This window comes from Rattus norvegicus, chromosome 4 (genome assembly GCF_036323735.1).
Source record: "Rattus norvegicus strain BN/NHsdMcwi chromosome 4, GRCr8, whole genome shotgun sequence".
Classification (NCBI taxonomy): Eukaryota; Metazoa; Chordata; class Mammalia; order Rodentia; family Muridae; genus Rattus; species Rattus norvegicus.
This window is the reverse complement of record NC_086022.1, coordinates 10,645,751-10,673,026: the sequence shown is the minus strand read 5'-3', so window position 1 is coordinate 10,673,026 and position 27,276 is coordinate 10,645,751. Positions and strand designations below refer to the sequence as shown.

Sequence of the window (27,276 nt, the reverse complement as noted above, 5' to 3'; positions counted from 1 at the left end):
AGAGGATTGAATTGGGAATCCAAGGTCATCTGTAGATACACAGCAAACTCAGGGTGTCAGAACCAACCAACCGACAAACAGTGTGGCGATACTCTTAGAGAGCCTCTTACCTCATCTGCCCCTGGCTTCCTCCTGTCAAGACAATGCCCCAGGGTCTCCTCCAGCTGAGATATTGTATTATTTTAAGTGACAGCTGAGATGTCAGAGAAATGAAAATTCAATTGTTTTAGAAACACGTCTGCAAAGGGTGGCAATTCATTCGGCTCCCCTTATGATTTCATCCAACGATCTGAGTCAGACCTCTGGGCTTCATCTAAGCTTTATTTGATCCTATCCCACCCAGCCAAGCACCTCACACACGCCGAGAGCCTGTTTCCACACACGTCATCGGGGACTATCCCGAGAACTTATTGCCTCCCCCCCACTCCCTTCATCCATCTGTGCTGCAGAGAGCTCCTTGAACAGTTACTCTTTGGCATAGGAACTAAGCTGTGAACATCAAAAGCCTTCAACCGGACTGTTTCTCATTAAGTCACTGATATTCCGAGTGAATGACTGATTTCTGGGCTCTACGTGATTTTCATCTCCAGAGCCTCACGTGCCAGATCCAATGGGGTTTTCGGGGTTGTCATTAACTCCCGACAAAACTGCCTGTTCACTCGAGAAGCTTGCTGATTAACATCTACTCACCACAGTTTTGGTTATTAATTATCTGGGAAAACTGGTTTCATTTGTCTAAATCTATTCATGGGAATTGAATTTAAAAAAATTGTCTTGTGGGACAGGAGAGCTGGCTGAATCCCGAGTAGATGTGTATTGTTTGACATGGACATGTCCAATGCCTCAGTCCTATAGACATAGCAAAGCCTTCCTCTGGTCCCAGTGGGGATGCTAACCGTGTGCTGGATATGTTCTCCTTGCTGTCTCCCAACTCCCACGAATTTGTGGTCTGAAGACTGCTCCCTGCAGAGACTGCTCCCTGCAGAGACTGCTCCTGACGAGATTAGGCAAACCTGCTGCTTTATAGACCTCCCTTGCTCAGTTGAGTGCTCTCCCTTAATGAATATGCTGAGCTTCTAAGCCTTCACTTCTCCATCAGGGAGCCCAGGACACCCAGGTCCAGCTTTTGTTGTTGTTGTTAATGTTGGTGCATGCCTGAGTGTGTGTGTGTGTGTGTGTGTGTGTGTGTGTGTGTGTGTGTGTGTGTGTGTGTGTGATTTCTTCATTCTGTTGCTCCTACTCTGGAACATAAGTCATGCAAGGACCCAGCATCTTGGCAGCCTCTATGAGCCCCCATGAGGTTGAAAGGTGTAACTTTTCCTTTTTCTGTCTTCTTTCAGATGTTGGCTGGAACTTAAGTTTGCTTTTCACAGATCAGTGGTTCCCGACCTTCCTAATGCTGACCCTTTAATATAATTCCTCATTATGGTGACACCAACCACAAAATTATTTTCATTGCTTTCATAACTGTAATTTTGAATCATAATATTCGTGCTTGATGTGCAAGATATCTGATATACAGCCCCTGTGAAAGGGTTGTTTAGCCTGTCATGACCCACAGGTTGAGAAACACTGCCACAGTACTTTGGGATTTTCTACTCTTCCTCCAAAACTCCTTCTGCAAGCAGTGTTTTGTCTGTCATGTGGCTGACCTCCATGCCTAATGCAAATGGCATAGCTCTCTTCCTTTCTCCTAAGATTTTTTTTTTTTGGTTCTTTTTTTTCGGAGCTGGGGACTGAACCCAGGGCCTTGCGCTTCCTAGGTAAGCGCTCTACCACTGAGCTAAATCCCCAGCCCCTCTCCTAAGATTTTATAAAAAACTTCTTTTTGAAACGCAAAAAGAAAGAAAGAGAATGTGTTTTAAAAAAAAAAGCCTTTCCTCTTTTAATGGCTTGAGCATTACTATGAACTTTTGTCATAGTGGCTTTTGTTTGCCTGAAGTAATAGTAGTTTCAGAGGCTTACTCTGTCTGATAACCTAGACCGAGTCCTAGAAACTTCTAGCCTCCATACGATCTTATCTAGGCCTAGAATGTTTTCAGCCTCTGAGACTTACTGCTGGATAAGCTCACCCTTTCTAGTTCTTTGTGGTTTCTGGCTGGGTGGTTCAATTCCTTTGTTCTGATTCAAACTTCTCTCCAAGCTGACTGATTTTCAATCTGGCTTCTCTCAGCTTCTCCTGAGTTGTTCTGCTTGGCTTCATATTTGGCTTCATACCAAGATTGGCAATCTGTTCCAATCTTCTGGCTACTCATTCTCTGCTTGTTCTGTCTTTACCTGAGTCTACTTTGTTCTCTTTCTTTTGCCTCTATAAAACTGCCTCTTTTATTTCTCTTCACTGCCTCTTTTCTCTCTCTTCACTGCCTCTTTTCTCTTTCCTTTCTCTTCTTCTTAAGCAGCATCTTTGTCTTCTCTCTTCTCGTGAGAGTTGGTCATTTTCCATTCGGTCAAATCTTTCTCTGATCCATCACTTTGTCTGCTACTCAATTAGACGTCACTTTCAAACACTGGTGCTTTCTTCGCAGACTAGCTTTACCTTCATTGTTTGGGATGTAAGGGCATGTCTGCACTCCAACCAGAGGGATTGAAAGGTGTGCTAAGGGCTGAGCAACACCACAACTAGCAGGTTATTTTTTCAGAAAATAACACAATTTCAGGGTTTGTGTGCAGTGTGATAAAAAAAAAATCCTGCAACAGATTTTTTTTTCTATATCTAGGAAAGAACATATCTCACCACTTGTTGACACATGGCATTGGTTAATCCAACCAGATAGCATTGAGAAGGTACTTAAGGGTCAAAAACCTACTCCTTCCAAATGTCCATACCTTGCCACTGTGCATAAACTCTCTTTTCTTCCCCAAGGGTTACAATCTGTGTCATATAAACAAAAGTCTGACTTCAGATAGAAACATCACTACATGGTTTCTCAAAATCATCCTTCTTGGGTGTTGCAATGGTGACTTTTCTCACTGCACTGACCAAATACCTGATGAGAAGCAATGGAAGGGAGGAATGATTGGGCTCCTGTGTTGAGGTAAAAATTAAAAAGGGACGTTTTTCTATCAGTTCCCACAAGTCAGATCCGCTCACTCTGGCTGCTACTCTACCATGTGGCTTACAAGCCCATCTCTCCCGGCTGTTTCTCTTCTAGCCACCCTCTCCATGTAGTCCCCTAGGCGGTAGTTACTATGCCTGGCATGCATGCTTGTGCCAACACACACACACACACACACACACACACACACACACACACACACCTTGTTCTGTGGGCCCTGCACATTCTCACTCTGCACTGGCAACAAAACCAGATCCACATGCCCCAACTGCCTCTCCGCCATTTAGCAATTAGATTCACATGTTAATTTCTCAATCCACAATACATCCACACAATAAATTCACTGCCAATTTATAAAGATATAAACAGACCACCTAGACAAGATAAAAACCATTCTAGTTCACCCACATCTAAACCAGCCTTCTCCCTCCTTTCTAAACTTTTCCTCTCCTACCCTTCCTTCTCATCCAATGATAGGCTACATCTTATCCAGGATCTGCCTTGCTGCATAATGACATCATCCTACACATCACCCTTTCTGTTTAATTAAAAAAATAATTTTTTCATCAAATATAAGCTGTGCACAACTATTACCATTAGAAAATCATCTAGATGACGTTGTTTTCTCAAAGTTAGTTAGCTTGGGTAGGCTATGAGACTAATTAGTCTTCAACTCCATCAAAAATCTGAGAATGACCAATATTACCTGAAATTATGAGAAGCACAAAACATAGCTTCTAAAACTTAGCCAATTTATAGAGACGGCTGGTCACCAGGACAGTGCCTCATTCCTCAAAATGTTAGAGCATCAGTCTTCAGCCGTCAGGATGAGGATCATCTGACAGACCTTTGTAATGCAGAATTTTGAAGGACTGATTACCCTGTCTTGGCAGAGTATATCAGTCGACTATTTTGCATAATGTGTTCCTTGCTGGACAGTATTTTGTCTGTAGATGGATTGAGGCAATCCTTGCCCAGTGGTTGTCTCACCACAATTGGAGCAACTCCACTGATGCTCAGTTTCTTAGAATCCAAGAAGGAGTGCTGTCAGGAGCAGACAGGTCTCTAGTCAAATGACCTTTAATAGAGAAATATCCATAAATGTCATATTCTGAGGACTTATGACGTCTTTGAAGATTATCTGTCTACATGAAGCATTTCTGAACTGTTAAGCCTTGACTACTCTCAGTCATTTCTAATTGGACTATCTAAAAAACAACCTTTTAATTACTCAGAACCATGAGTTTGTTATCTGGCTCTTAACTTTTACTGCTAATCATCTAAAAACAGTTTATAATCATAGTTATAGGACTGGGTCTAAGCCTTGTACTTTTAGAAATTTTGTAACAAATAAGTTATTATACCAGAGTAAAGATATGACTTTAGCTTAGTTACCAAATGAGATTATGGCTGTACAAATCACTTCTAACTAATTCCTCCCTCTTAAATTATGGCCATTTCTAAATTCCTCATAAAAACAACAACCTTAGAGTAACCACCTTCCTCCCCCAAAGTCTGGGGAATCAGGGCGATGACTCTTCAATGGCTTCTTCAAGTTGTACATGGGTGTTGAGATATCCTTGGTGGAGTGTAGGGAAAATGGGGGAGTTGCTTGGCCTTAAGAAGGCCACCAAATGATTGTTGCTGTCTCTGATGTCTGTCTTGACTGGATCTGGCTGAAAGTCCCTGAGATGAGGAATCCAATCAGGCCAGTTCAGCATTCTGAGGACGAGCTTCACCAAAGCTGAACATTCTGTAACGTATAAATCTCAAAACAAAATTTTAGCATCACCAAGGTAACTTTTTGTTTGATTCTCTTGAATCTAATTTTTCAGGCAGTCTCCCTCTACCAAATCTGATCCATATACCTCTGGAAGGTGTCCAGAGCATAATCATACGTTTTAAAAACATAAAGACAAAACTTCTCTCCAAAAATACTGTGTTCTTTAGTATATATAACCAGAAAAGCTCGTATCTTGTACTCTTTCCCAGAGGAATAATATAACAAGACTCAAAATCACACCGATTATGAAAATTAAAACAATTTTTAAAAAGAAGTAAGCTAAACAATAGTGTAGGAGTCTGTTAGGCTTTTCTAACCTTCACATCAGGAAATTAACCCTAAATTCCTATGGAGCCCATGTTAAGAGAACCTGAGGAATTTAGAAATGGCCATAATTTAACAGGGAGGAATTAGCTAGAAGTGATTTGTACAGCCATAATCTCATACACAAACCCTCACTAGCTAGCATCATTGAGACATATGGTCTTTAGTGGGGTAATTTGTAAAGCAAATTAAACACCTTCTATCAATTCCAATACCAATAAGAAGTAAGAAAATTATCAAACCAGGACTTTAGCCCAAAATACATTGATCTGTCAAGCTCTCTACCTGGAGCCTCAGATTTTTATTTATTAATAACTTCCATAATATATGCCTGTATTCACTCTGCCTAGTGTACAGACTTCTATTTTTAATAACCTCATTAACTTGTAAATATCACCACTCTCTATTGGAGTCAGTGACTAATTTTCCCTCTCTAAGTTCCAAACCATGGGTGAAAATCCCCACAAGATTCAAGTAAACTCTGTACTCTCTTCTTCTAACTATAGAAGCAAACTTAATCACAGTTCCATCAGTACCTGTCAGTAAGAAGCAGACAGCTTGTCTAACCAGGATTTTAAACCAAAATTCCTGTAAAACCCATGTTAGAAAGAATATGAGAATCTCATAAAACTTAATAGAACATTAATTCTTTCTACTATTTTTTAAAGCAATTAAAGCAAACCTAAATTAAATTATTTTCCAAACTACTTTTGTTACAGAAGCAAGCAGCTTCTAATCTCTAACTCTCTGAGTTGCCAGTCTTACCACAGCAGGGGACCTACAGCCTGCAAGCCTAGGCTGTTTCTGTGTTCCTTTTGTTTAAGGTTCCTGTGCTTGAGACATCACTGACTCAACATGGCGCTGGCCCCCACTTACTTAGAAAATAAAACTTTATTTAACTCTTTAGGCTGATAAAATCTTAACTTTCTAGTGGATTCTTGCCCAACACATTGGTTCACCACCTGTTGCAGTAAAAAATTAAAAAGGAGCGTTTTCTATCAGTTGCTGCTACTCTGCCACACAGTCCGCAAACCGACCTCTCCTGGCTGTCTCCCTTTTAGTACCCTCTTCGAGCAGTCCCCTAGGTGGTAGTTACCACACCCGGCACACACATACACACATCTTGTTCTGCAGGCCCTGTGCTCACTCCTCGAGGGCAACAGAACCAGATCCACACGCTCCTACTGCCTCTCAACCATCTCTTTCACACACTGTCTTCTTTAGCCCAGTAAATCAAAGTTCTAGAAACTTGTAATCTAGCAATTAGATTTACATGTTAATTTCTCAATCCACAATACATCCACATAATAAATTCACTGCCAATTTATAAAGATATAAACAGCCCACCTAGACAAGATACAATTGATCTAGTTCTCCCAAATCTGAACCATCCTCTGTAGACTCCATCTTGATCTCTCCTTCTCCTCCTCCTCCCTCCTTCCTAGACTTTTCCCCGCCTACCCTTCCTTCTCATCCAACGATAGGCTATGCCTTATCCTGGACCTACCTTGCTGTGTAATGACATCATCCTACACTCCTGGTTTGAGGGTGTGGTAGGGAAGGCAGTGTGGTAGGAAGGCTGTGGCAGTGGAAGTTCCAAGTTGCTTGTTCACATCTTTGCTGACCAGGAAGCAGAGACAGGTCAGGAAGCCAGGGCGGGGACAGGACAGGAAGCCAGAACAGGGACAGGACAAGAAGCCAGGACAGGTTTGACTATAAACCTCAATGCCCACTGTACTGGTTTGAATATGCTAGACCCCGGGGAGTGGCACTGTTTGGAGTAGGTGTGGCCTTGACAGAGGAAGTGTTTTACTTTGGGGATGGCCTTCAAGATCCTTCTTCTAGCTGCCTGGAGGTCAGTCTTCTCCTGTTTGCCTTTTCAACAAGATGTAGAACTCTCAGCTCCTCCAATGCCATCCCTGCCTGGATGTTGCCATGCTTCCTGCTATGATGATAATGGACTGAAACTCAGAACCTGTAAGCCAACCCCAATTAAATGTTGTCCTTTATAAGAGTTGCTTTGGTCATGGTGTCTCTTCAAAACAATGAAAATTCTAACCAAGACACCCACCCACCACAGAACCACTTGTTCCAACTGTGGCTAAACCTCCCAAAGGTTTTACAACCTCCCCAAACAATACCACCAAGTATGACCAAGTGTTCAAACATGAGCCCATAGAGAATGTTTTATCTCTAAACTATAACAAATACTGTTGATCTATCCCAACTCAGGAGCTACTGAAGTGAGAAGACTTCATTGAGTCTTAGGAGCTGTAGTTTGGAGAGAGTCCATGGTTCTGAACTGGTGATCTGAGTAAGGCAGGGGAGTGGGAGCTGATGTAGGCTGTGTAGTGACTGAAGTAGAACAGAGATGTGCAGACAGCAGAAGTATAACGACCTCCTAATGCATCTTGTTCAGTTGGTCTGGTCCCTCCAGATGGTTTTAGTCAAAGTGTGGAAGAGAGCAAAGTTCATACTTCACTCAGCAGCTGGAGCCCTGCATCCGTGTTACCCTTTTTCTGACATCTCAAGTCCACTGTGCAGAGCTTTATCGGTAATAGTGTTGTTTTGGCTTCTTTCTGCCTAACATTTATCACTAAGTTCTCTTGCCCATCCCCACCTAACCCCAGTCATGAATCCATTCTTGAAGACAGGAAGCCATCAGTGTCAGGGAGTGTCTTTCATGTTACATGTGCAAATGTGAGTTTCCTGAAATAGCAGCCAGTTCTATGGGAAAGGCTCACTGCACAGTTAAAGGGAAAGGCCACATGTACCCCAAATGACCAGCCCCCAAATGATGGATGGCAATAGAGATTCTCCATAGAGGTTTCCCCCCAAATAGTTTACTATTCTACGTGTGAGGGTGTTGGGACACATGTATCTATGTGTACCACACATATGCCTAGTTCCCACGGAGGCCAAAAAGAGAGCATTCAGTGCCCTCAAATTAAAGTTACAGATGGTTGTGAGTCACCCTATGTGTGCTGAGACTCAAACCCAGGTCCTCTAGAAGAGCAACCAGTGTTATTTACCACTAAGCTTAGCCATCTCTTCAGCTCCTTCATGAGGGTTTTTACAAGGAAGAGCACAGGTTTCTAAAGCTGGTCACTGGCATTTGGGGAGCCTTGGAGGTAAGAAGGAAACCTGGAAACACAAGATCTGCAAGCCTTTGTCTTTGAGCTGACTGGAAAGGGCCAAGAATAAGACAGTACTAAAATAGTCATTTGACTTCTAACATTTTTCCGAAGATTTATTTTTACTGATGTATATATATATATATATATATATATATATATATATATATATATATATATATATATGTATATCATGTGTGTGCAGGTGTGTTTGGAGGCCAGAGGAGGGTATCAGATCCACTGGGCTGGATCTGGAAATTGACATGGGTGAAGCAGACACTAGGTTGTATCATGTGATGTTTTTCTGGAAGCTGTCTTATGAGATGTTTTGCTGAGGACAGACACATTGTTTTTCTGGAAGCAGCCTGGTGAAAGGGCATGTGATGTTTTGCTGGAGCAGACACTTGAGAGGCCTCAAACACACTATGTCCTTGTGAATGATAACTCAGAACTTCTGATTCTCGTGCCTCTGCTTCCTGCGTGCTGGGATCCTAGATGTCCACCACTCCCGAGATAACAGTCATCCACCACTCTGGGCTTATTTTTATTTTAGAATTGGCCAACACTTTATCCCACAAACACAGAATAAGTGTTCTCCTGGGCTGAGCGGAGGAGGTCGGTTTTATAGACAGAGAAGGACTGAAGAAAGCAGCATCAAGGAAAAACAAAGCAAGTTTGCTATTTCAAAAGTGCTTTCTCCATAAGATGGGGCAGGGAAGAACAGAAAGAGAATAACGGGCTAAAGACAGGTCACTTTTGTAAGATAAGGATGGAGACAGATCTCAGGTGAACCACATCTGGCAACAGCTCGATGCTGGATTTCTGGCTGCTAGAAATAGCAGAACAATTAGTTCATGTGGTTTGACCACTGAGTTTGGTGTCTTACTTACTTATGGCAACCTTAGTGTGGTGTCCATCAATAAAACTAGCTGATACATAAAACAAGAGCAGACCTCAGGAAAATGCTGACGGGAAAGAAAGTTCCCACAAAACGCTGCATGTCTCACGCCTCTACTCATAGACAAAACAGTTCACGGAGAAAACCTCAACTCCAAAAGCTGGTAAAGACTGACCGAAAAAAGGCATGTGGGAACTTTTGGGGCTCTGTATTTTAAAACAAAGGTTGCACAGATATATGCATTTGTGGTTCTGAGAACTGTGAGTCTAAACAGTATATAAGAAATAAGCTGGTGGGCTGGAGAGATGGCTCAGCAGTTAAGAGCACCGACTGCCCTTCCAGAGGTCCTGAGTTCAAATCCCAGCAACCACATGGTGGCTCACAACCATCTGTAATGAGATCTGATGCCCTCTTCTGGTGTGTCTGAAGGCAGCTACAGTATACTCATGTACAATAAAATAAAATAAAATAAAATAAAAGAAAGAAAGAAATAAGCTGGAAAACAACTTTCCAAGCAAATGGTCAGAAGAAGCAAGCTGGAGTAGTCATTCTAATATTGAATAAAATCAATTTTCAATCAAAAGTCATCAAAAAAGATAACGAAGGACACTTCATATTCATCAAAGGAAAAATCCACCAAGATGAACTCTCAATCCTAAATATCTATGCTCCAAATACAAGGGCAACTACATACATAAAAGAAACCTTACTAAAGCTCAAAGCACACATTGCACCTCACACAATAATAGTAGGAGATCTCAACACCCCACTCTCATCAATGGACAGATCATGGAAACAAATTAAACAGAGATATAGACAGACTAAGAGAAGTCATGAACCAAATGGACTTAACAGATATTGATAGAACATTCTATCCTAAAACAAAAGGATATACCTTCTTCTCACCATCTCATGGTACTTTCTCCAAAATTGACCATATAATTGGTCATAAAACAGGCCCCAATAGATACAGAAAGATAGAAATAATCCCATGCGTCCTATCAAACCACCACGGGCTAGAGCTGGTCTTCAACAACAATAAGGGAAGAACACCCACATATACATGGAAATTGAACAATGCTCTACTCAATGATAACCTGGTCAAAGAAGAAATAAAGAAAGAAATTAAAGACTTCTTAGAATTTAATGAAAATGAAGGTACAACATACCCAAACTAATGGGACACAATGAAAGCTGTGCTAAGAGGAAAACTCATAGCTCTGAGTGCCTGCAGAAAGAAACAGGAGAGAGCATATATCAGCAGCTTGACAGCACACCTAAAAGCTCTAGAACAAAAAGAAGCAAATACACCCAGGAGGAGTAGAAGGCAGGAAATAATCAAACTCAGAGCTGAAATCAACCAAGTAGAAACAAAAAGGACCATAGAAAGAATCAACAGAACCAAAAGTTGGTTCTTTGAGAAAGTCAACAAGGTAGATAAACCCTTAGCCAGACAAACGAGAGGAGACAGAGAGTGTGTCCAAATTAACAAAATCAGAAATGAAAAGGGAGACATAACTACAGAATCAGAGGAAATTAAAAAAATCATCAGATCCTACTACAAAAGCCTATATTCAACAAAACTTGAAAATCTGCAGGAAATGGACAATTTCCTAGACAGATACCAGGTACCGAAGTTAAATCAGCAACAGATAAACCATTTAAAGAACCCCATAACTCCTAATGAAATAGAAGCAGTCATTAAAGGTTTCCCAACCAAAAAGAGCCCAGGTCCAGATGGGTTGAGTGCAGAATTCTATCAGACCTTCATAGAAGACCTCATACCAATACTATCCAAACTATTCCACAAAATTGAAACAGATGGAGCCCTACCGAATTCCTTCTACGAAGCCACAATTACTCTTATATCTAAACCACACAAAGACACAACAAAGAAAGAGAACTTCAGACCAATTTCCCTTATGAATATCGATGCAAAAATACTCAATAAAATTCTGGCAAACCGAATCCAAGAGCACATCAAAACAATCATTCACCATGATCAAGTAGGCTTCATCCCAGGCATGCAGGGATGGTTTAATATACGGAAAACCATCAATGTAATCCATTATATAAACAAACTGAAAGAACAAAACCACATGATCATTTCATTAGATGCTGAGAAAGCATTTGACAAAATTCAACACCCCTTCATGATAAAAGTCCTGGAAAGAATAGGAATTCAAGGCCCATACCTAAACATAGTAAAAGCCATATACAGCAAACCAGTAGCTAACATTAAACTAAATGGAGAGAAACTTGAAGCAATTCCACTAAAATCAGGGACTAGACAAGGCTGCCCACTCTCTCCCTACTTATTCAATATAGTTTTTGAAGTTCTAGCCAGAGCAATCAGACAACAAAAGGAGATCAAGGGGATACAGATTGGAAAAGAAGAAGTCAAAATATCACTATTTGCAGATGATAGTATATTTAAGCGATCCCAAAAGTTCCACCAGAGAACTACTAAACCTGATAAACACCTTCAGCAAAGTGGCTGGGTATAAAATTAACTCAAATAAATCAGTAGTCTTCCTCTACACAAAAGAGAAACAAGCCGAGAAAGAAATTGGGGAAATGACACCCTTCATAATAGTCCCAAATAATATAAAATACCTCGGTGTGACTTTAATCAAGCAAGTAAAAGATCTGTATGATAAGAACTTCAAGCCCCTGAAGAAAGAAATTGAAGAAAACCTCAGAAGATGGAAAGATCTCCCATGCTCATGGATTGGAAGGATTAACATAGTAAAAATGGCCATTCTACCAAAAGCGATCTACAGATTCAATGCAATCCCCATCAAAATACCAATCCAATTCTTCCAAGAGTTAGACAGAACAATTTGCAAATTCATCTGGAATAACAAAAAACCCAGGATACCTAAAACTATCCTCAACAATAAAAGGACTTCTGGGGGAATCACTATCCCTGAACTCAAGCAGTATTACATACAGAGCAATAGTGATAAAAACTGCATGGTATTGGTACAGAGACAGACAGATAGACCAGTGGAATAGAATTGAAAACCCAGAAATGAACCCACACACCTATGGTCACTTGATTTTTGACAAAGGAGCCAAAACCATCCAATGGAAAAAAGATAGCATTTTCAGCAAATGGTGCTGGTTCAACTGGAGGTCAACATGTAGAAGAATGCAGATCGATCCATGCTTATCACCCTGGACAAAGCTTAAGTCCAAGTGGATCAAGGACCTCCACATCAAACCAGATACACTCAAACTAATAGAAGAAAAGGTGGGGAAGCATCTCGAACACATGGGTACTGGAGAAAATTTCCTGAACAAAACACCAATGGCCTATGCTCTAAGATCAAGAATCGACAAATGGGATCTCATAAAACTGCAAAGCTTCTGTAAGGACACTGTTGTTAGGACAAAACGGCAACCAACAGATTGGGAAAAGATCTTTACCAATCCTACAACAGATAGAAGGCTTATATCCAAAATATACAAAGAACTCAAGAAGTTAGACCACAGGAAGACAAATAACCCTATTAAAAAATGGGGTTTAGAGTTAAAGAAAGAATTCACAGCTGAGGAATGCCGAATGGCTGAGAAACACCTAAAGAAATGTTCAACATCTTTAGTCATAAGGGAAATGCAAATCAAAACAACCCTGAGATTTCACCTCACACCAGTGAGAATGGCTAAGATCAAAAACTCAGGTGACAGCAAATGCTGGCGAGGATGTGGAGAAAGAGGAACAGTCCTCCATTGTTGGTGGGATTGCAAACTGGTACAACCTCTCTGGAAATCAGTCTGGAGGTTCCTCAGAAAATTGGACGTTGCACTACCTGAGGATCCAGCTATACCTCTCTTGGGCATATACCCAGAGGATGCCCCAACATATAACAAAGACACGTGCTCCACTATGTTCATAGCAGCCTTCTTTATAATAGCCAGAAGCTGGAAAGAACCCAGATGCCCTTCAACAGAGGAATGGATACAGAAAATGTGGTACATCTACACAATGGAATATTATTCAGCTATCAAAAACAATGACTTTATGAAATTCATAGGCAAATGGATGGAACTGGAAAATATCATCCTGAGTGAGGTAACCCAATCACAGAAAAACACACATGGTATGCACTCATTGATAAGTGGCTATTAGCCCAAATGCTTGAATTACCCTAGATGCACAGAACACATGAAACTCAAGACGGATGACCAAAATGCGAATGCTTCACTCCTTCTTTAAAAGGGGAACAAGAAAACCCTTGGCAGGGAATAGGGAGGCAAAGTTTAGAACAGACACAGAAGGAACACCCATTCAGAGCCTGTCCCACATGTGGCCCATGCATGTACAGCCATCCAATTAGACAAGATGGATGAAGCAAAGAAGTGCAGGCTGACAGGAACCGGATGTAGATCTCTCCTGAGAGACACAGTCAGAATACAGCGAATACATAGGCGAATGCCAGCAGCAATCCACTGAACTGAGAACAGGACCCCCGTTGAAGGAATCAGAGAAGGTCTGGAAGAGCTTGAAGGGGCTCGAGACCTCATATGAACAACAATGCCAACCAACCAGGGCTTCCAGGGACTAAGCCACTACCCAAAGACTGACTGACCCTGGGCTCCAACTGCATAGGTAGCAATGAATAGCCTAGTAAGAGCAACAGTGGAAGGGGAAGCCCTTGGTCCTGCCAAGACTGAACCCCCAGTGAGCGTGATTGTTGGGGGGAGGTGGTAATAAGGGGGAGGATGGGGATGGGAAGCCCACATAGAAGGGGAGGGCGAAGGGTTAGGGGGATGTTGGCCCAGAAACCTGGAAGGGGAATGATAATCAAAATATAAATAAGAAATACTCATTAATAATGATTAAAAAATAGAAGAAGAAAGAAATAAGCTACCAGGAGTCAGTCCTGCATGCAGTGGTACAGACTGGCGAGTCAACTCTGAGATAAGTAGGCAAGCTTAAGGAAGGATGGCTAATAAGTTAGTTCCCTCTCAAGAAGTTAAAGGACACCAGGCAGTAGTGGCACATGCCTTTAATCCCAGCACACGGGAGAGGCAACTGGAGCTGCGTTACCAGGGCCACATAGAGAAACCCTGTCTCATCAAAAAAAGAAAGAGACAGAGAGAGAGACTGAGACAGAGAGACAGAGAGATACAGAGACAGAGAGAGACAGAGACAGAGAGACAGAGACAGATAGACAGAGACAGAGAGACAGAGACAGACAGAGACAGAGACAGACAGAGACAGAGACAGAGAAAGGGAAGGAAGAAGAAAATTAGCCAGCATTCCCACATGCAATTTTACTCATAGGTACATACTCAAAAGAACTGAAAACACATATCAGCAAAAGAATGGATTTTTGAGTTATCATAGCAGCATCAATTTTAAGGCCAAGACACAAGCGATGTCTTGAAGAATTGATGACTAAGGTGTAGCATGTTTATGAAGTCAGGAAAGGGAATGAGGGGCTGACCCGTGCTACAATGTGGCTTAACTTTGAACACACTGTGGTGGGCAGTGAGACAGCCCAGGGGGTAAGCAAACTTGTAGCAGCCACCAAGCCTGACTACCCTACTTCAATCCCCGGGGTCCACATGGCAGCAGAGGGGAACTGACTCCTGAAAGTTGTCCTCTGGCCTCCACAAGAACCTTGTGGCACATGCCAACAACAAACAATTTCTAAAGACATTATGTAATGAAAGCAGATAGACACAAATGCCACATATTGTATGATTCACTATGGAGAAGAGGAATCCACAGAGCCTGAATCAGCAGCTGGCAGACAGGGACTGCTAGAGTTGTTCATGGTGTGTGCAGCTGTTGTGGGGTGTCTGTGTGTGTGTGTGTGTGTGTGTGTGTGTGTGTGTGTGTGTGTGTGTGTGTGTGGTTTATGTACTTCTTAGTGTAGTTGTGTGGACTTATGGGTGCGGGCACACCTGCATGCATATGGAAACCAGAGCTGGCATTGGTTTTCCTTTTGTAATTGGTTTTGTTTTGTTTTGTTTTGTTTTGTTTTGTTTTGTTTTTGAAGCAAGGTCTCTCACTAACCGCTTGGCTAGCCAGTTCCAGGAATTCTCCTGTCTCTGACTTTCCTGGGCTAGGGTCTCAGGCAGACACTGCCATGAATGGCTATTATGTGCATGCTGGGGTTTCAAACTCAGATTCTTATGCTTGTGTGGCAACGAGTTCCCCTTATGAGCCGTCTCCCCAGCCCATTGAAACAGTTTCTGCGTTAATGTCATTGGTAAATCACAGAAGAGAAGCACCTTTCCGTCCAGCCGGTGCAAATGAGCACCCCACTTTATGCTAGGGATTGTCTGGACCTTCATGCATGTTCCAAGGAAGGGTCTAGAGGAACCCAGCCCAGCCCTTCCTCTGTGGAGCTGATACAGAAGTATGGTTTTAAGCCTCCAGAGGGAGGAAGTCCAGGCTGCTCTGTTTCCCACAGAAGGAATCTCAAAAGTCCTCGGCTGATCTTGTGTACGGCCATGTAAATGTTGAGCAATAGATTAGAAAGTGAAAATTAAAGGCATTCAGGCGGCCCTTGGTTTCATATTTCAGCTTCCTGAGGTATTCTGACAGCTGTTTTCTTAATCTTATTTCACAAGAACTAAACATTAGGCCAAGCCTACACACCCTGAGCTTTGACCTTGACTCTCAGGTCCTGTTTCCTCAGCAAAGGAGGAATGACATTCTGACAGTAGTTATGCTACGCCTCTTTGAATTCCAGCTTCCTGAGTTCTAACTGCTTGCTAGGCTTCCAGACAGAGGCCTCTGTGGACCGACAATGCCCTGTGTGATGTCACTGGGCTCCGAGAGCCAGCCCGTGGTGGCCAGTTGAACATTCTGCTGCTGTAAGGCAACCCAGCATGAGCTAGCACTGCCTAGAACATTACATCTTTTCACCATTCACAGGCCTGATTTCACGTATGACTCTGGTTGTCAAACAACTCTCAAAGCTGCCCGAGTGGCAACCCCACTGACAGGTAAGGAGCTAGGTCAGAGTTAGAGACTCAGGAATCCAGGTGCCTAGACCAATGTGAGCAGTGGTCTCCTGGACATGGGCTAATGTGGACTCTGGGGAGCAGTACCAAGACTGGATTACCACAAGGAAAGCTGGTCACTGGTCTGGCTATGCCTCACTTCTAGAAGAAAGATACCGTGTAGGCTCCAGCTCCCTAAAGGGGAATCTGGGACATAATTGTGTGTGCTCTTAACATTTATTTAAAAGTCAATGGAGGGAAAGCCGTTGAGGTATGAGGTTACAGGTCCCGTCTGGAGATAAAACATTACAAAATGTTGTTTTTAGAAAAATTAATCATGGTATTGATCGTGTTCTCCCGACTCTAACCTCTCACACTTATGTAGGGAGGATGCATGACTACATGGATCCTCACGTCCAGGTCTCAATCACTGCATTGTACTTCTACATTTTTAAAAATTGATTTTAAAAGGAGTGAGAGTTGGCTTTAGCTTACAGTTTGAGGGGATAGATTTCACGGTGATGGGGAGAGCACAGAAGCACCGTGGCAGGAGAGGGAGGTGAGCGATCACATGGTGTTCACAGCCGAGAAGTGGCGTGAACTCTGGTGCTCAGGGCTCTCACCTCTCCAGTTGCCTGCAGCCCAGTCCGTGAACCGGCACCGCTCATGTTTAAAGGCAGATGTCTTCACTTCAATTAACCTAATCTGAATGATTTAGATACACCGATATCTTCTCTCTCCAGTGATCCCGGATGCATTACAGGAAAGGGGACCCTTACAAGGCACCCCCTTTTTTTTCTTTTCTTTTTTTGGAGCTGGGGACTGAACCCAGGGCCTCGCGCTTGCTAGGCAAGTGCTCTACCACTGAGCTAAATCCCCAACCCCACAAGGCCCCTTTAATAAGATATATTGAGAGTCAGGCCATCAATCCCAGCACTCAGGAAGCAGAGACAGGCAGATCTCTTGAGTTTGAGACCAGCTTGGTCTACAAAGTGAGTTCCAGGGCAGCCAGGGCTACACAGAGAAACCTTGTCTCGGGAAAACAAAACAAAACAAAATCAATTAATTAAAAAAAAAGCAAAGTACACTGACAAAGCATTTAATTATTCGTTAGGGAAAGTTTCACTATGCACACTCACACACACATGCACACACACGCAATGCACACTCACCCTTTGACAGTTTTGTGTTTTACAATGAATTTTAGTTATTTTCACTCCCACTCCCCTCTCTCATCCTCCCCTCCTGCCAAACCCTCTTTCTTTGTAAAAGGTCTCCATCCTCCTTGCAAATCTATTCTCTGATGTCACCCGCTGAGTTCAACTACGGCTGCTTGAATGAGCTTGAGTGGGAGCTACCTTTGTTTCTTGTGACAAGTCTCAGTGAACCTGCAGCTCACTGGCTGGGCAGACTGTCTGGCTAACCAGCTCAGGGATCCTTCTGTCACCAGCTCTCCGGGACTCCGGGACTGTGCTGCTACAAGTGTGTGCTGCATCTGGTCTTTGTTCTCTCTCTCTCTGTCTCTCTGTCTCTGTCTCTCTGTCTCTGTCTCTCTGTCTCTGTCTCTCTCTCTGTCTCTGTCTCTGTCTCTCTCTCTCTCTCTCTCTCTCTCTCTCTCTCTCTTTCTCTCTCCCCTCCCTCCTTTTCTTCCCTCCTCCCATCTTTTTTTTCTTTGCCTTCATATCTTTTCTGTTTTATTTCCGTACCTGGCTTTTAGGTGGGGGCTAGGGATGGAGCTTGAGGCCTCCAGCTTGCAATGCAAGAACTTATCCAAAAAGTCATCTCCCTAGCGGCGAAGTATGTGAGAGAGTTAGTTAGTTAGTTAGTTAGTTAGTTAGTTAGTTAGTTAAATGAATGCAGGAACATGTGCTGTGGCAGATTTATGAAGGTCAGTCTACCAGTGTGTATGTTGGCATAGCTGAGCTTTCTCAGGCTCTCCTGTTGCTGTCGCCCATCTCTTCACAGGGGCACTGAGGTTACATGTGTGCACTACAGTGCCTAACTTCATATGGATTGTGAGTATTAAAACTCATGCTTGAACAGCAAGGGCCCTGCCCACTGACCTATTTCCCCAGCCCATGTCTCACATTTTATAGTAAAATCAATGGCTACAAATCTAGGTTTGAAGTATTTATACATGCATGTCTATTCATGTGTGTGTGCGTGTGTCTGCATGTGTGTGTGTGCATGTGTGCGTGCATGTGTGTGCATGTGTTTGTATATGTGTATGTGCATGTACATGTGTGCGTGTATGTGTGCATACATGTGTTTGTGTGCTCGTGTGTGCATGTGCGTGTGTGCATGTATGTGTGTGCATTTGTGTTCTGTTGCTGTCAGCCTTGTAGCATTTATAGTTCACATGTATCCTCACTGCAGGGGGAGGAGGAAGACGTGCTTTTCTGAGGTGATATCTGAAAACGTGTTTATTCTGCTCTGAAACTTATTTAGATTTTGATAAGCTGCAGAAAATTTGATATCTAATTTCGAATTTGTAGCCATTTCTCTGTATTCTTTCTGAATTTGGTGTTGCCACCAGGACGTTTAGTGTCCTGTGTAAATGTCAGCTCTCCTGGGAAGTCCCCTTTGCTGCTTTGACACTCTGCTTCTTGATTGTGTGGTCCTCTCTCTCCATTTCTCCCACAGCTTTCTGGAATTCACTGCTAGTTAGATGCTCCTGGAAGAATGCCCCGCTTTCTCTGAGGCCATCCCTCACTCTGTCATTTTGCTGTGCTTTCCAGAAAATTCCCTTCTATTTGCCAGTCTTCTGCTGGTTTTGCTGTGGTGGGCATACTTTAAATTTCAATGGTCCCTTTTTGTTCTTTGACGTCCTTTCTCTCGTTCTTTGGCTGTGGTAGCCTTGATTTTTCAGTTTCGGTATTTTGCAAGTTCTGGGTTGTTCCTCTTTTGTGGCTCTCCACACATTTTTTTTTCCTTCCTGGAGGTTTTGCTCAAATGTCCTGGTCAATCCTTGGCATGGATATCAGTATATGAGGCCAAGTGGGACAAAACATCACAGTGGTGGGCTAACACCCGGAATTTATTTTCTCGAAGCTATAAGTACCAGGTCAAGGTGTTGGCAGGACAGCTTCCACTTAAAGCCTTGACTCACCGATGGTCCCTTTCCACAAACCGTCACGTGTCCTTTTCTCTGTGCATTGTTCCTGACTCAGGAGGAGACCAGCTCTCCAGGATCAGGCTCAACTGAGTTCACTGAACTGTGGTCCCTTCCCTAAAGGCTCCATCCAGCTTTGGCCACGAGGCCATCGTCAAGGTGTCTGCCGAGGAGCTGGCATTTGTGGGAAGTCCTACAACAGCAGTTCTCAACCTCATCCTGACTGGGCCTTTCTGGACTCTGGGAGTGAGGAGAGCCACTCTTCGGGTTGCATGTGTAGCCTTGCCAAGGCCCAGCTCACTCCAAGCCCTGAGCTGCTCCAGCAGCAGCTCAGCCAGTTTCTGCTTCACAATCTTCTCCCTTCCCACTCAGGCTGTGGCCTCCTCTCTCCTTCCAAACTGTGACAGGAGGCCAATAACCTTGTGGTGAAAGAGTGTTAAAATCTCGTGTGCTTAGTCTGCAGATGTGGCTCAGTTAGTATTCTAGCATACAGTCCCCTGGATTTGGCCCTCAGTACCTTCCAAAATCAGGCCTGGTAACCTATACCTGAAATTTCAACACTCAGGAGGGAGAGGCAGAAGCAGTATGAGCTCAAAGCCACCCTTGCCTAGTAAGTGAGTTTGAGGTGAACCTGGCCCACATGAGGCCTTGTCTTAAAAAACAAAACAAACGAAACAAAGCACAGACTCACTTGCATGCGTGTCCCCAGTCTGTTCCCACAAGGGTGTTTAGCTTTGTTTTTATGCACAGTTGAGTCAAAGCAAGGATACAAACACATGTGTGCAGACTTTGAAAGAAATTTCTCAATACACTGTATCACAGAACACCGTGTGCATTGGCAGGCTCTGCTAATGAGAGCATTTTTGCCACATGTGCTGCTGAGCTTTTTCAGGAGCCAGCACTAAGAATTCGAAGGCTCTGCCTTTTCAGGCCAGAGCTGCTGGACACTGCCCATCGTTTGCTCAGAGGTTTACCCACTCATCGGCTGCAAGTGAGCGGCCTTCATCAGGAACACCACTCACCATGTTCTGCAAATTACACTATGCTCTGCTCGCCTCTGTGTGCTTGTGTGTGTGTGCTTGTGTATATTGCTTGTGTGTATGTGCTTATGTGTGTGTGTGCTTGTGTGTGTGTATGTGTGTGTGCTTGTGTGTGTGTGTGCTTCTGTATGTGTATGCGTGTGTGTGCGTGTATGTGCTTATGTGTGTGTGCTTGTGTGTGTATGCTTACATGTGTGTTTGTGTATGCGTGTGTGTGTGTGTGTGTATGCGTGCGCATGTACATGTGCATTAGGGTAGGCACTCCTATTCTGCCTTCACTGCTTAGAACCCAAACCACTGAGTCCATGCTGTCCCCTCAGCAGTAGGGCAGTGGTCCCTCCGCACTCCTCTCTTCAGCGTGACCGAATGCTTTTCCATTTCTGTCTGGCTTGTGTCTCTCTCCAAGGGTTGGGCCTGGATAAGACATGACAGTGCTCCTTTGTGTAGTCTCCTGTCCTTGAGCTGTTTGCTCAAGGGCTAGGGCAAGGACTAGCTGCCTGTTTCATACTAACCTAGCTAGATGTTGATCCTATATATGTGCGAAGAATTTTTGTGACAGAAAAAGAGATAAATTTTTTTGTATTCAAAAGTATCAAAATGATTGTTTTTCAAACACTGAAAACACAATTTAATCCAAGTGGAAAATTTAAAAACCATCATTATCTAATTTAGTTCTCTTACAATGATCTTGCCTAGGAAATTGGAATTTAAAAATGTGAAATCAACAATGAAAAATATCATAATTCAGTGTTTAATCTGTGGATTCCTGGCCATCGGGCTCTGGATGGCTATGTTACTTTTGTTTTTGCACCTTGAACAAGAGGACATGCTGGATAAAGAAACTGAGAAACTCCTATACAATAGGTCATTTGGAAAAAATGTGTACCAGCAAGCCAGCCACTCAAAGAAAATTCTCAAAGGGGACATCATTAATGGTAAGTCTGATGCAGATGAACCTGGAAAACTGGAATTATATCTAGGGACAAATTGTGATATTTCTGTTCACATATTAGAAATTCAGTATTTAGGAGAATAAGAGTGATCTCCTTCAGGTAATTTAACTTTCAAACTATAAAATATCTCATATGGATATAATATACCCAGGACTCACTAGGTTCTGTACTACCACCTATATTTCTTATTTCTATGGTGTTTGCTATATTTGCTTCAGGCAGCTTTCTTACTTGCATAAAAACGAATTCCAACAGGTCCAATAGAAACATGACCCCTGTCGTTTCCCACCTATCGACCTCAAAGGCATCCGTGTGCACTGCCGCCCAGCAGCTCTGGTATCGCACAGTTTAATCTATCTGTAGATAGTCAGTGTCACATCCTCTTGGGGATTCCTCTCCCCCACATGCACTGCTGTAAGATCCGTGCTCCCTACGTCACCTCCCATGGTTTCTATTGCTTCGACTATGGTGCCAGCCTCCCTCAGCAGCTGAACACTCTAGAGTACCATCCAATAGGCTAACAATTTTGGTCAGGACAAACCCTCAACTTTCAAGACGCCTTCAATCCGTCTATCCACAGATACACACAGAGTCCTCTTGACTCATCTGCCCAGTCTCCCCTGTCCTGGAATTGTCCGGAAAATATTTCTCCTTCACGTAATTGCAGTAAGAATTAGATTTTAGTTTTTGACCTCACTAGTCTGGCCTTAGTTAATTACCTCCAGAGTGGCCATGGAGCCAATATGAGCCAATGAATTTTTCCCTGGAAATCTCTGTGGATGGGGAAAAGGACATCCTTCCCATTTATCCTTGGATGCTGGACAGGTGTTGATTTACACATCTTTAATCTCAGCACTCAGAAAGCAGTGCCAGGCAAGTCTCTGAGAGTTCAAGGCCAGCCTGGTCAACAACATAGCAGGTCCCAGCCAGCCTTGGCTACACACTTAGATATCCAGGCCAGCCTAGGCTATATACTTAGATATGTTTAAGAAACAAACAAAACTCCAAAGACAGGCTGATAACCATCACGTTTCCCTCTCTGTGGCATTAAGGAAATAAAAACAAGCCCGTTGAGGTTGAGTCTTGTGGGAACAGTTACTGTATGCCAGGCCCTGTTCTGAGCTGAGTGAGTTCATGACCTGGGAGTAGGTCGGAGATGCTGTTAGTCATCACCCCAATCACTGTTGCCACAGTGACAGAGCAGACCAGAGGGCCTTGGCCCTCTCACTCTGTTATTTCCTTGAGATCCCAGCTGTTGACCGGATGACCTGGTCTAACAAAATACACCCTAAAAGATGAAGGGGGCAATACAGATATAATTAAATGCTGAAAAATCAGATCTGTGTCCTGGGCTTGGTGCTGCTCTGGAGCAGTGCTGACAGCCTGTGCGTGCAGAGAGTAGGACACGGAGCAGCCCTCTGCAGCATCCGACCCCACTTGCTCACATGTTATCCCATTCCTTGCGTTCTCTCTTTCCCTCCTGTGACTCCTGTAATACAAGGCTAGCTTTCTAGTTACACCTTGGGTCCCTGAAAATCTCGTTCTTTCTAGTCCATCCCTCCGTTGTTCGTAGCACACCAATCCAATTGATTTGACCTCAAGTCCACAGGCTCTGCCCTCAGTGTGTTTTAACTACTACTTCATACTTACCTTAACTCTACTTAAGGTAATTGGCGCTCCTATAACTCCTTTTGGTTATTTTTGTAACTGCTGTCCCTTAGCTGAGCAATCCCTTTTCTGTCTGCTTCTGGTGCTACTTTAACATCCTGGTGAGTTTGGTCCAACTGGTTCGGCTCAATGTTGGCACCTGCTGACTGTCCTTTAAATTCCATTTGGGACATTCCTGTTTCTTGTTATGCCATTTTCTATTGGATCCTGAACATCAAAGATATTGAGAGGTGTCACAGCATGATTTCAAGCAGGTCCCCTTCAATAAGGTGTAAGTGTAAGCAAAACCGGATTTTAGTGTATCTCACTCACAAAAAACAATGAGCAAAGGCAAAAACTGAGTCCTACAACTTCACTTTATTCAGAAACCAGTGATCTAAGAGGGGAGAGGATTAGTAGTCTGAAGGTCTGTCACCCATCACATCTTCAGCTCACAGATCATGCTGGGGGAGGGACAGAGGCTTTCAGTCATTTGGAGTACAGTCTTGGCGTTCTCATTGAACTGGTTGACCACATTTTTGAGATTTTATGTCTGTGTCTCATTGTCACCTCTTGCACACCCTCCCCACCCCCATGCACACGCATTCTGTGGGTGCCTGGGTTTGAGTAAACAATGGATGTAGTTAGTTGATGCTGATGTCAATCTTATACTCCTCCAGGAGCCTTCGGCTAGCACAGAATTACCTCAGAACAGACCATAAACAGTAGCACGTATAAGCTAGTAATGTGTTAGTGTTGATTCCCTTCAGCAATATTAAGTACAGGTATGGAATCCAAGAATGCTTCTATTGGTCCCTTCTGCCCTCTGTTAGAAGGAACAGGTAAGTACATGTGTTCTGCCCACTCCATGAAAGATGCCCCTCCCCGCCCCATCTGCCTATGTGGTATGTGCGAACTGTCTTGTAGTAGACACATGGCATAAGGACTCAGCTCCCTTGAGAGTTCGTTGGGAGGTTCTAGCAGGGGAATGTGTCTACTCATGGACCCTTGACTGAGGACCAGTCCTCCTCTATTCAGAGAAAGAAGTGGCTTCCAGAAGGAGGCCAGTGGAAGGCTGAGAGAGGTACGTTAGGCAGATCAAGTGAATCAACACTGGCGATCAGTGGGGTGACAGATGTTGTAGTTGGATCTCCCTCACATCCAGTCACGAGGGCGGGAGAGCTGGCCCTGTCCCTCACCAGCTGCATCACTTGGGAGAGCAGGCCCCATACCTTGCTGGGCAGCACAGTAAAGCTGGCCCTGGTGACCCTGAGAGCATGAAAGTGAGAGAACTGCCTGCCCCTTGCCAATCATGGCTTTGGGTGAACTATCCTGGGCAGTGCTGGAGAGATTGCCCTGGTGGCGTGGGTGCAGGAGAGTTGGTGGGGTGACCCACTCAGCTACCACCCATGCTCACAGTGAGATCCAGGGCTTTGAGTCTGCCTACCCCAACAGCTACTCCATCTATCATCCACTGAAGTGTATAAAGGGGTTGATCTTGAAGATCCAAAGCTACAGGATCTCCATGACACAGAGTAACTGAGAGAAGTCCTGATAGGAATTCAGTATTGATAGTGTAGCAGAAGCCAGAGGCCTTGAACCAGATCAATGACTCATTGCATTGAACATTTGCAAGTAAAGGAATGTGGACACAAGGGGTACTGTGGGACACATGGAGACACACTACAGCTTTCAAAGCAAGGCTTTTGGTTTTGTTTGTTTTTCTTTTGTGGGGAGAGGTTGCCAGGGTGCAGGGCAGATATGAAGGGACAGGGAGATGAGAGGAATTGAGGTGCATGATGTGAAATTCACAACGTATCAATAACAAGTTTTTTAAAAAAGAATTCAGCTCCTCTTTAGTTCCCGTTTAACGGGAGCACAGACTTCAACAAGCTTGTCACTGGGCAGTTTCAGCTTGTCCTGTCTCTCCTCTCTTCCTGGGCCCCTTTAACACCAAGGTTGAAAGGCTCAACTGTGCACTGGTCTTCAGCAGCACCAGGTTCAGAGAGAAGTAAAATGCTAGCTGTTATGGTTCACACTGCTGTGTGTGAGCCACTGTCGCCAGATGAAAGTGGACCCCCACTGGATCCCATATGAGGCAAGGGGAAGCAGAAGTCTATCTGGCACCACCCTGATGATCACCTTGCTGTCATAGGGGGTGGGGCAGAGGCTCAACATTCTAGTACAGCAGACAGTTCTACATCAGGCAGGCTCAGCTTCACCTGTTTGCACAAGATAAGGGTGGAGCTCCTCCCTGATCAGTCTCCTGACACCACCCAGGAGTATGAGGACACATCGCCTGCTGCTGACCATTGGAGTGTGTTAGGTTCTGCTTGGTCCCACTGACACCAGCAGGTGGGGCAAGAATAGTGCTGCTGCTTTCTTCCTCAGGGTGAGGATGAGGGTAAAGGCCTTGGGGCAAGTACTGCAGAGGTTTGTCCTGCTTTGTCGTTAGGCTGCCTTCCCCGCAGCCCTTTCCTGGGCTAGGGAGAATGACTTTATTACCTCGGAGGTTTGCTGATGTTCTATCTGTGACTACTTGTGTTTCAGCCCGAGGCCTCTGTAGCTCCTGAGTAGCATTTATGTATGTATGCATGAATGAATGCATGTATGTATGAATGCATATATGCATGTATGTGCAAATGAATACTCATATGTATGCACACAGGAATACACACATATGTATGTATGCATGTATGTATGAATGCATGTACATTGTATATGCATGAATGAATTTATGAACATGCATATGTATGCATGCATGAATGCATGAATGTGTGTATGTGTATTATGTGTGTATATATACATATATTTGTAAGTTTTATGTGTGATACCGTTTCCTGGACTGCATAGGAAGGAGAAAGCGACTGAGCACTTTGCTCTTTACGCACTGACTGCAGATACAGGTGTCTAAGCACTTTAGGCGTTTGCCGCAGTGCCCTCCCTCCATAATGGCCCTCTAGAACTGTGCGTCAAAAGAGCCCTCACTACTTAGGTTGCTTTTGTGGGAGTGTTTGGCCCATCAGCAGGCTAAGTAACTAATTCAGGGCTCAGTGTCTTTCTTCCATCTAAAATTAATGATAAGATTTTACCAAAGAGTCTTTGGGCTTTCACCTTTAACTTAGTCATCTGGGGTTAGTTTAGAGTCCAAGAAAATGACTGCTTCAGAAACTTCAGGATGCGGTTGCTTTTGGGTACATCTGCATGACAGCACTTAGTCTACTCAATGTGACTCAAATTTCCCTTTCTTGCAGACAGGGCTATGTTTTCGGATCCAGAGCTTATCCAAGGACTGAGTCGATATGGATTAAATGTCATTACCAGTAGAAGACTGGGCATCGAGAGACAGGTGCCAGACTCCAGGAACAAAATGTGTGTCCTCCCACTAATCGGCCTTTGACCTTAGCGTACTAGAGACCCCGTAGTGTAGATTCCTCTTCTTAAGTGTAAGTTGAGCAGTGCCAAGACTCTTTACGATGGTGTAAAGACCACCTTCCTCATTGGCAGGATAGGTTCTTAAGGTTCTGAGGCGCTAAATAAGTCCCCTGAGAGTTTTTACTCAGTTCTGTCCAAAGCATTCATTCCCAACAGACAGTGCTTTGGATATCTTTTTCTTCAAGGTCTCCTCCATTTTCCATTTGCCTTCAGTAATATGTGTTAATTGGGGTAAATGCACATAAAACTACTCTGTTAGCAATTCTCCAGAAGACAATTAGGCACAGCCACACTGGTGAGCAGACACAGCACTGCCTGAACCGAAACTTCACACCCCTCCTTTCCCCCACCCTAGTGACCCCCAAACTACTTCAGTGTCTGTGAATTTGACCACCCCAGTCAGGTTAGCAAAAGCAAACGAAAATGGAGGACTGGCCTATTTCACTTAGCACAGTGTTTCTGAGGTTCCTCTGTTCAGATTATGTTTGTTGATGCCTTTTAGATATCATTTAATAATCCAATAATTTCCTGGAAAAGAACATCAACTTTGATTAGCTAAGAGGAAAATGTGAACTTTCCGGTAATGCCACATTCCATGACAATGGAAAGTGTCCAGCCGTACAGCCATAGTTCGTGATGTTGTACAACACAAACATCACTCGTGATTGGGAACACTCAAGAGATGGAGTATTTGCAAATAATGGAACAGTGAAACTGACTCATAATAAAGGAAAACAAATGGGTTAGGGGTGGAGTTTGGTTGGACTGTCGCCTGGCAAACACGAGGCCCAGAGTTTGTTCCCAGCAGTGCTTAGAGGTGGAGGCAGGAGTATCAGAAATTCAGTCATCCTCAGTTACATGTCTCCCTTCCCCGCATTAAAATTAAAAATAAAAAGAATGAATTTAAATTTGTTAAAACTATAAACAT

At 43.6% G+C, this 27,276-nt stretch overlaps 2 protein-coding genes across 9 annotated transcripts in view; one reads left to right on the top strand and one right to left on the bottom strand.

Moving 5' to 3' along the window:
- The window catches only part of Kmt2c (lysine methyltransferase 2C), a 402,268-nt gene that overhangs the window by 82,939 nt on the left and 292,053 nt on the right, over window positions 1-27,276 (bottom strand). The window lies entirely within an intron of this gene.
- Galntl5 (polypeptide N-acetylgalactosaminyltransferase-like 5) overlaps window positions 15,846-27,276 on the top strand; it is a 49,922-nt gene continuing 38,491 nt past the window's right edge. For 3 of the 8 annotated variants that reach the window (XM_063286461.1, XM_039108060.2, XM_039108064.2), the window contains exons 1-3: window positions 15,846-16,164; window positions 21,010-21,248; window positions 26,168-26,285. In XM_063286461.1, coding sequence (XP_063142531.1) covers window positions 21,041-21,248; window positions 26,168-26,285 — 326 coding nt within the window. In that variant the 5' untranslated portion in view covers window positions 15,846-16,164; window positions 21,010-21,040. Of the gene's footprint in view, window positions 16,165-21,009; window positions 21,249-26,167; window positions 26,360-27,276 lie in introns of those variants that run through there. The other 5 variants (NM_001025148.1, XM_039108062.2, XM_006235958.5 and 2 more) reach the window with 5 other exon arrangements.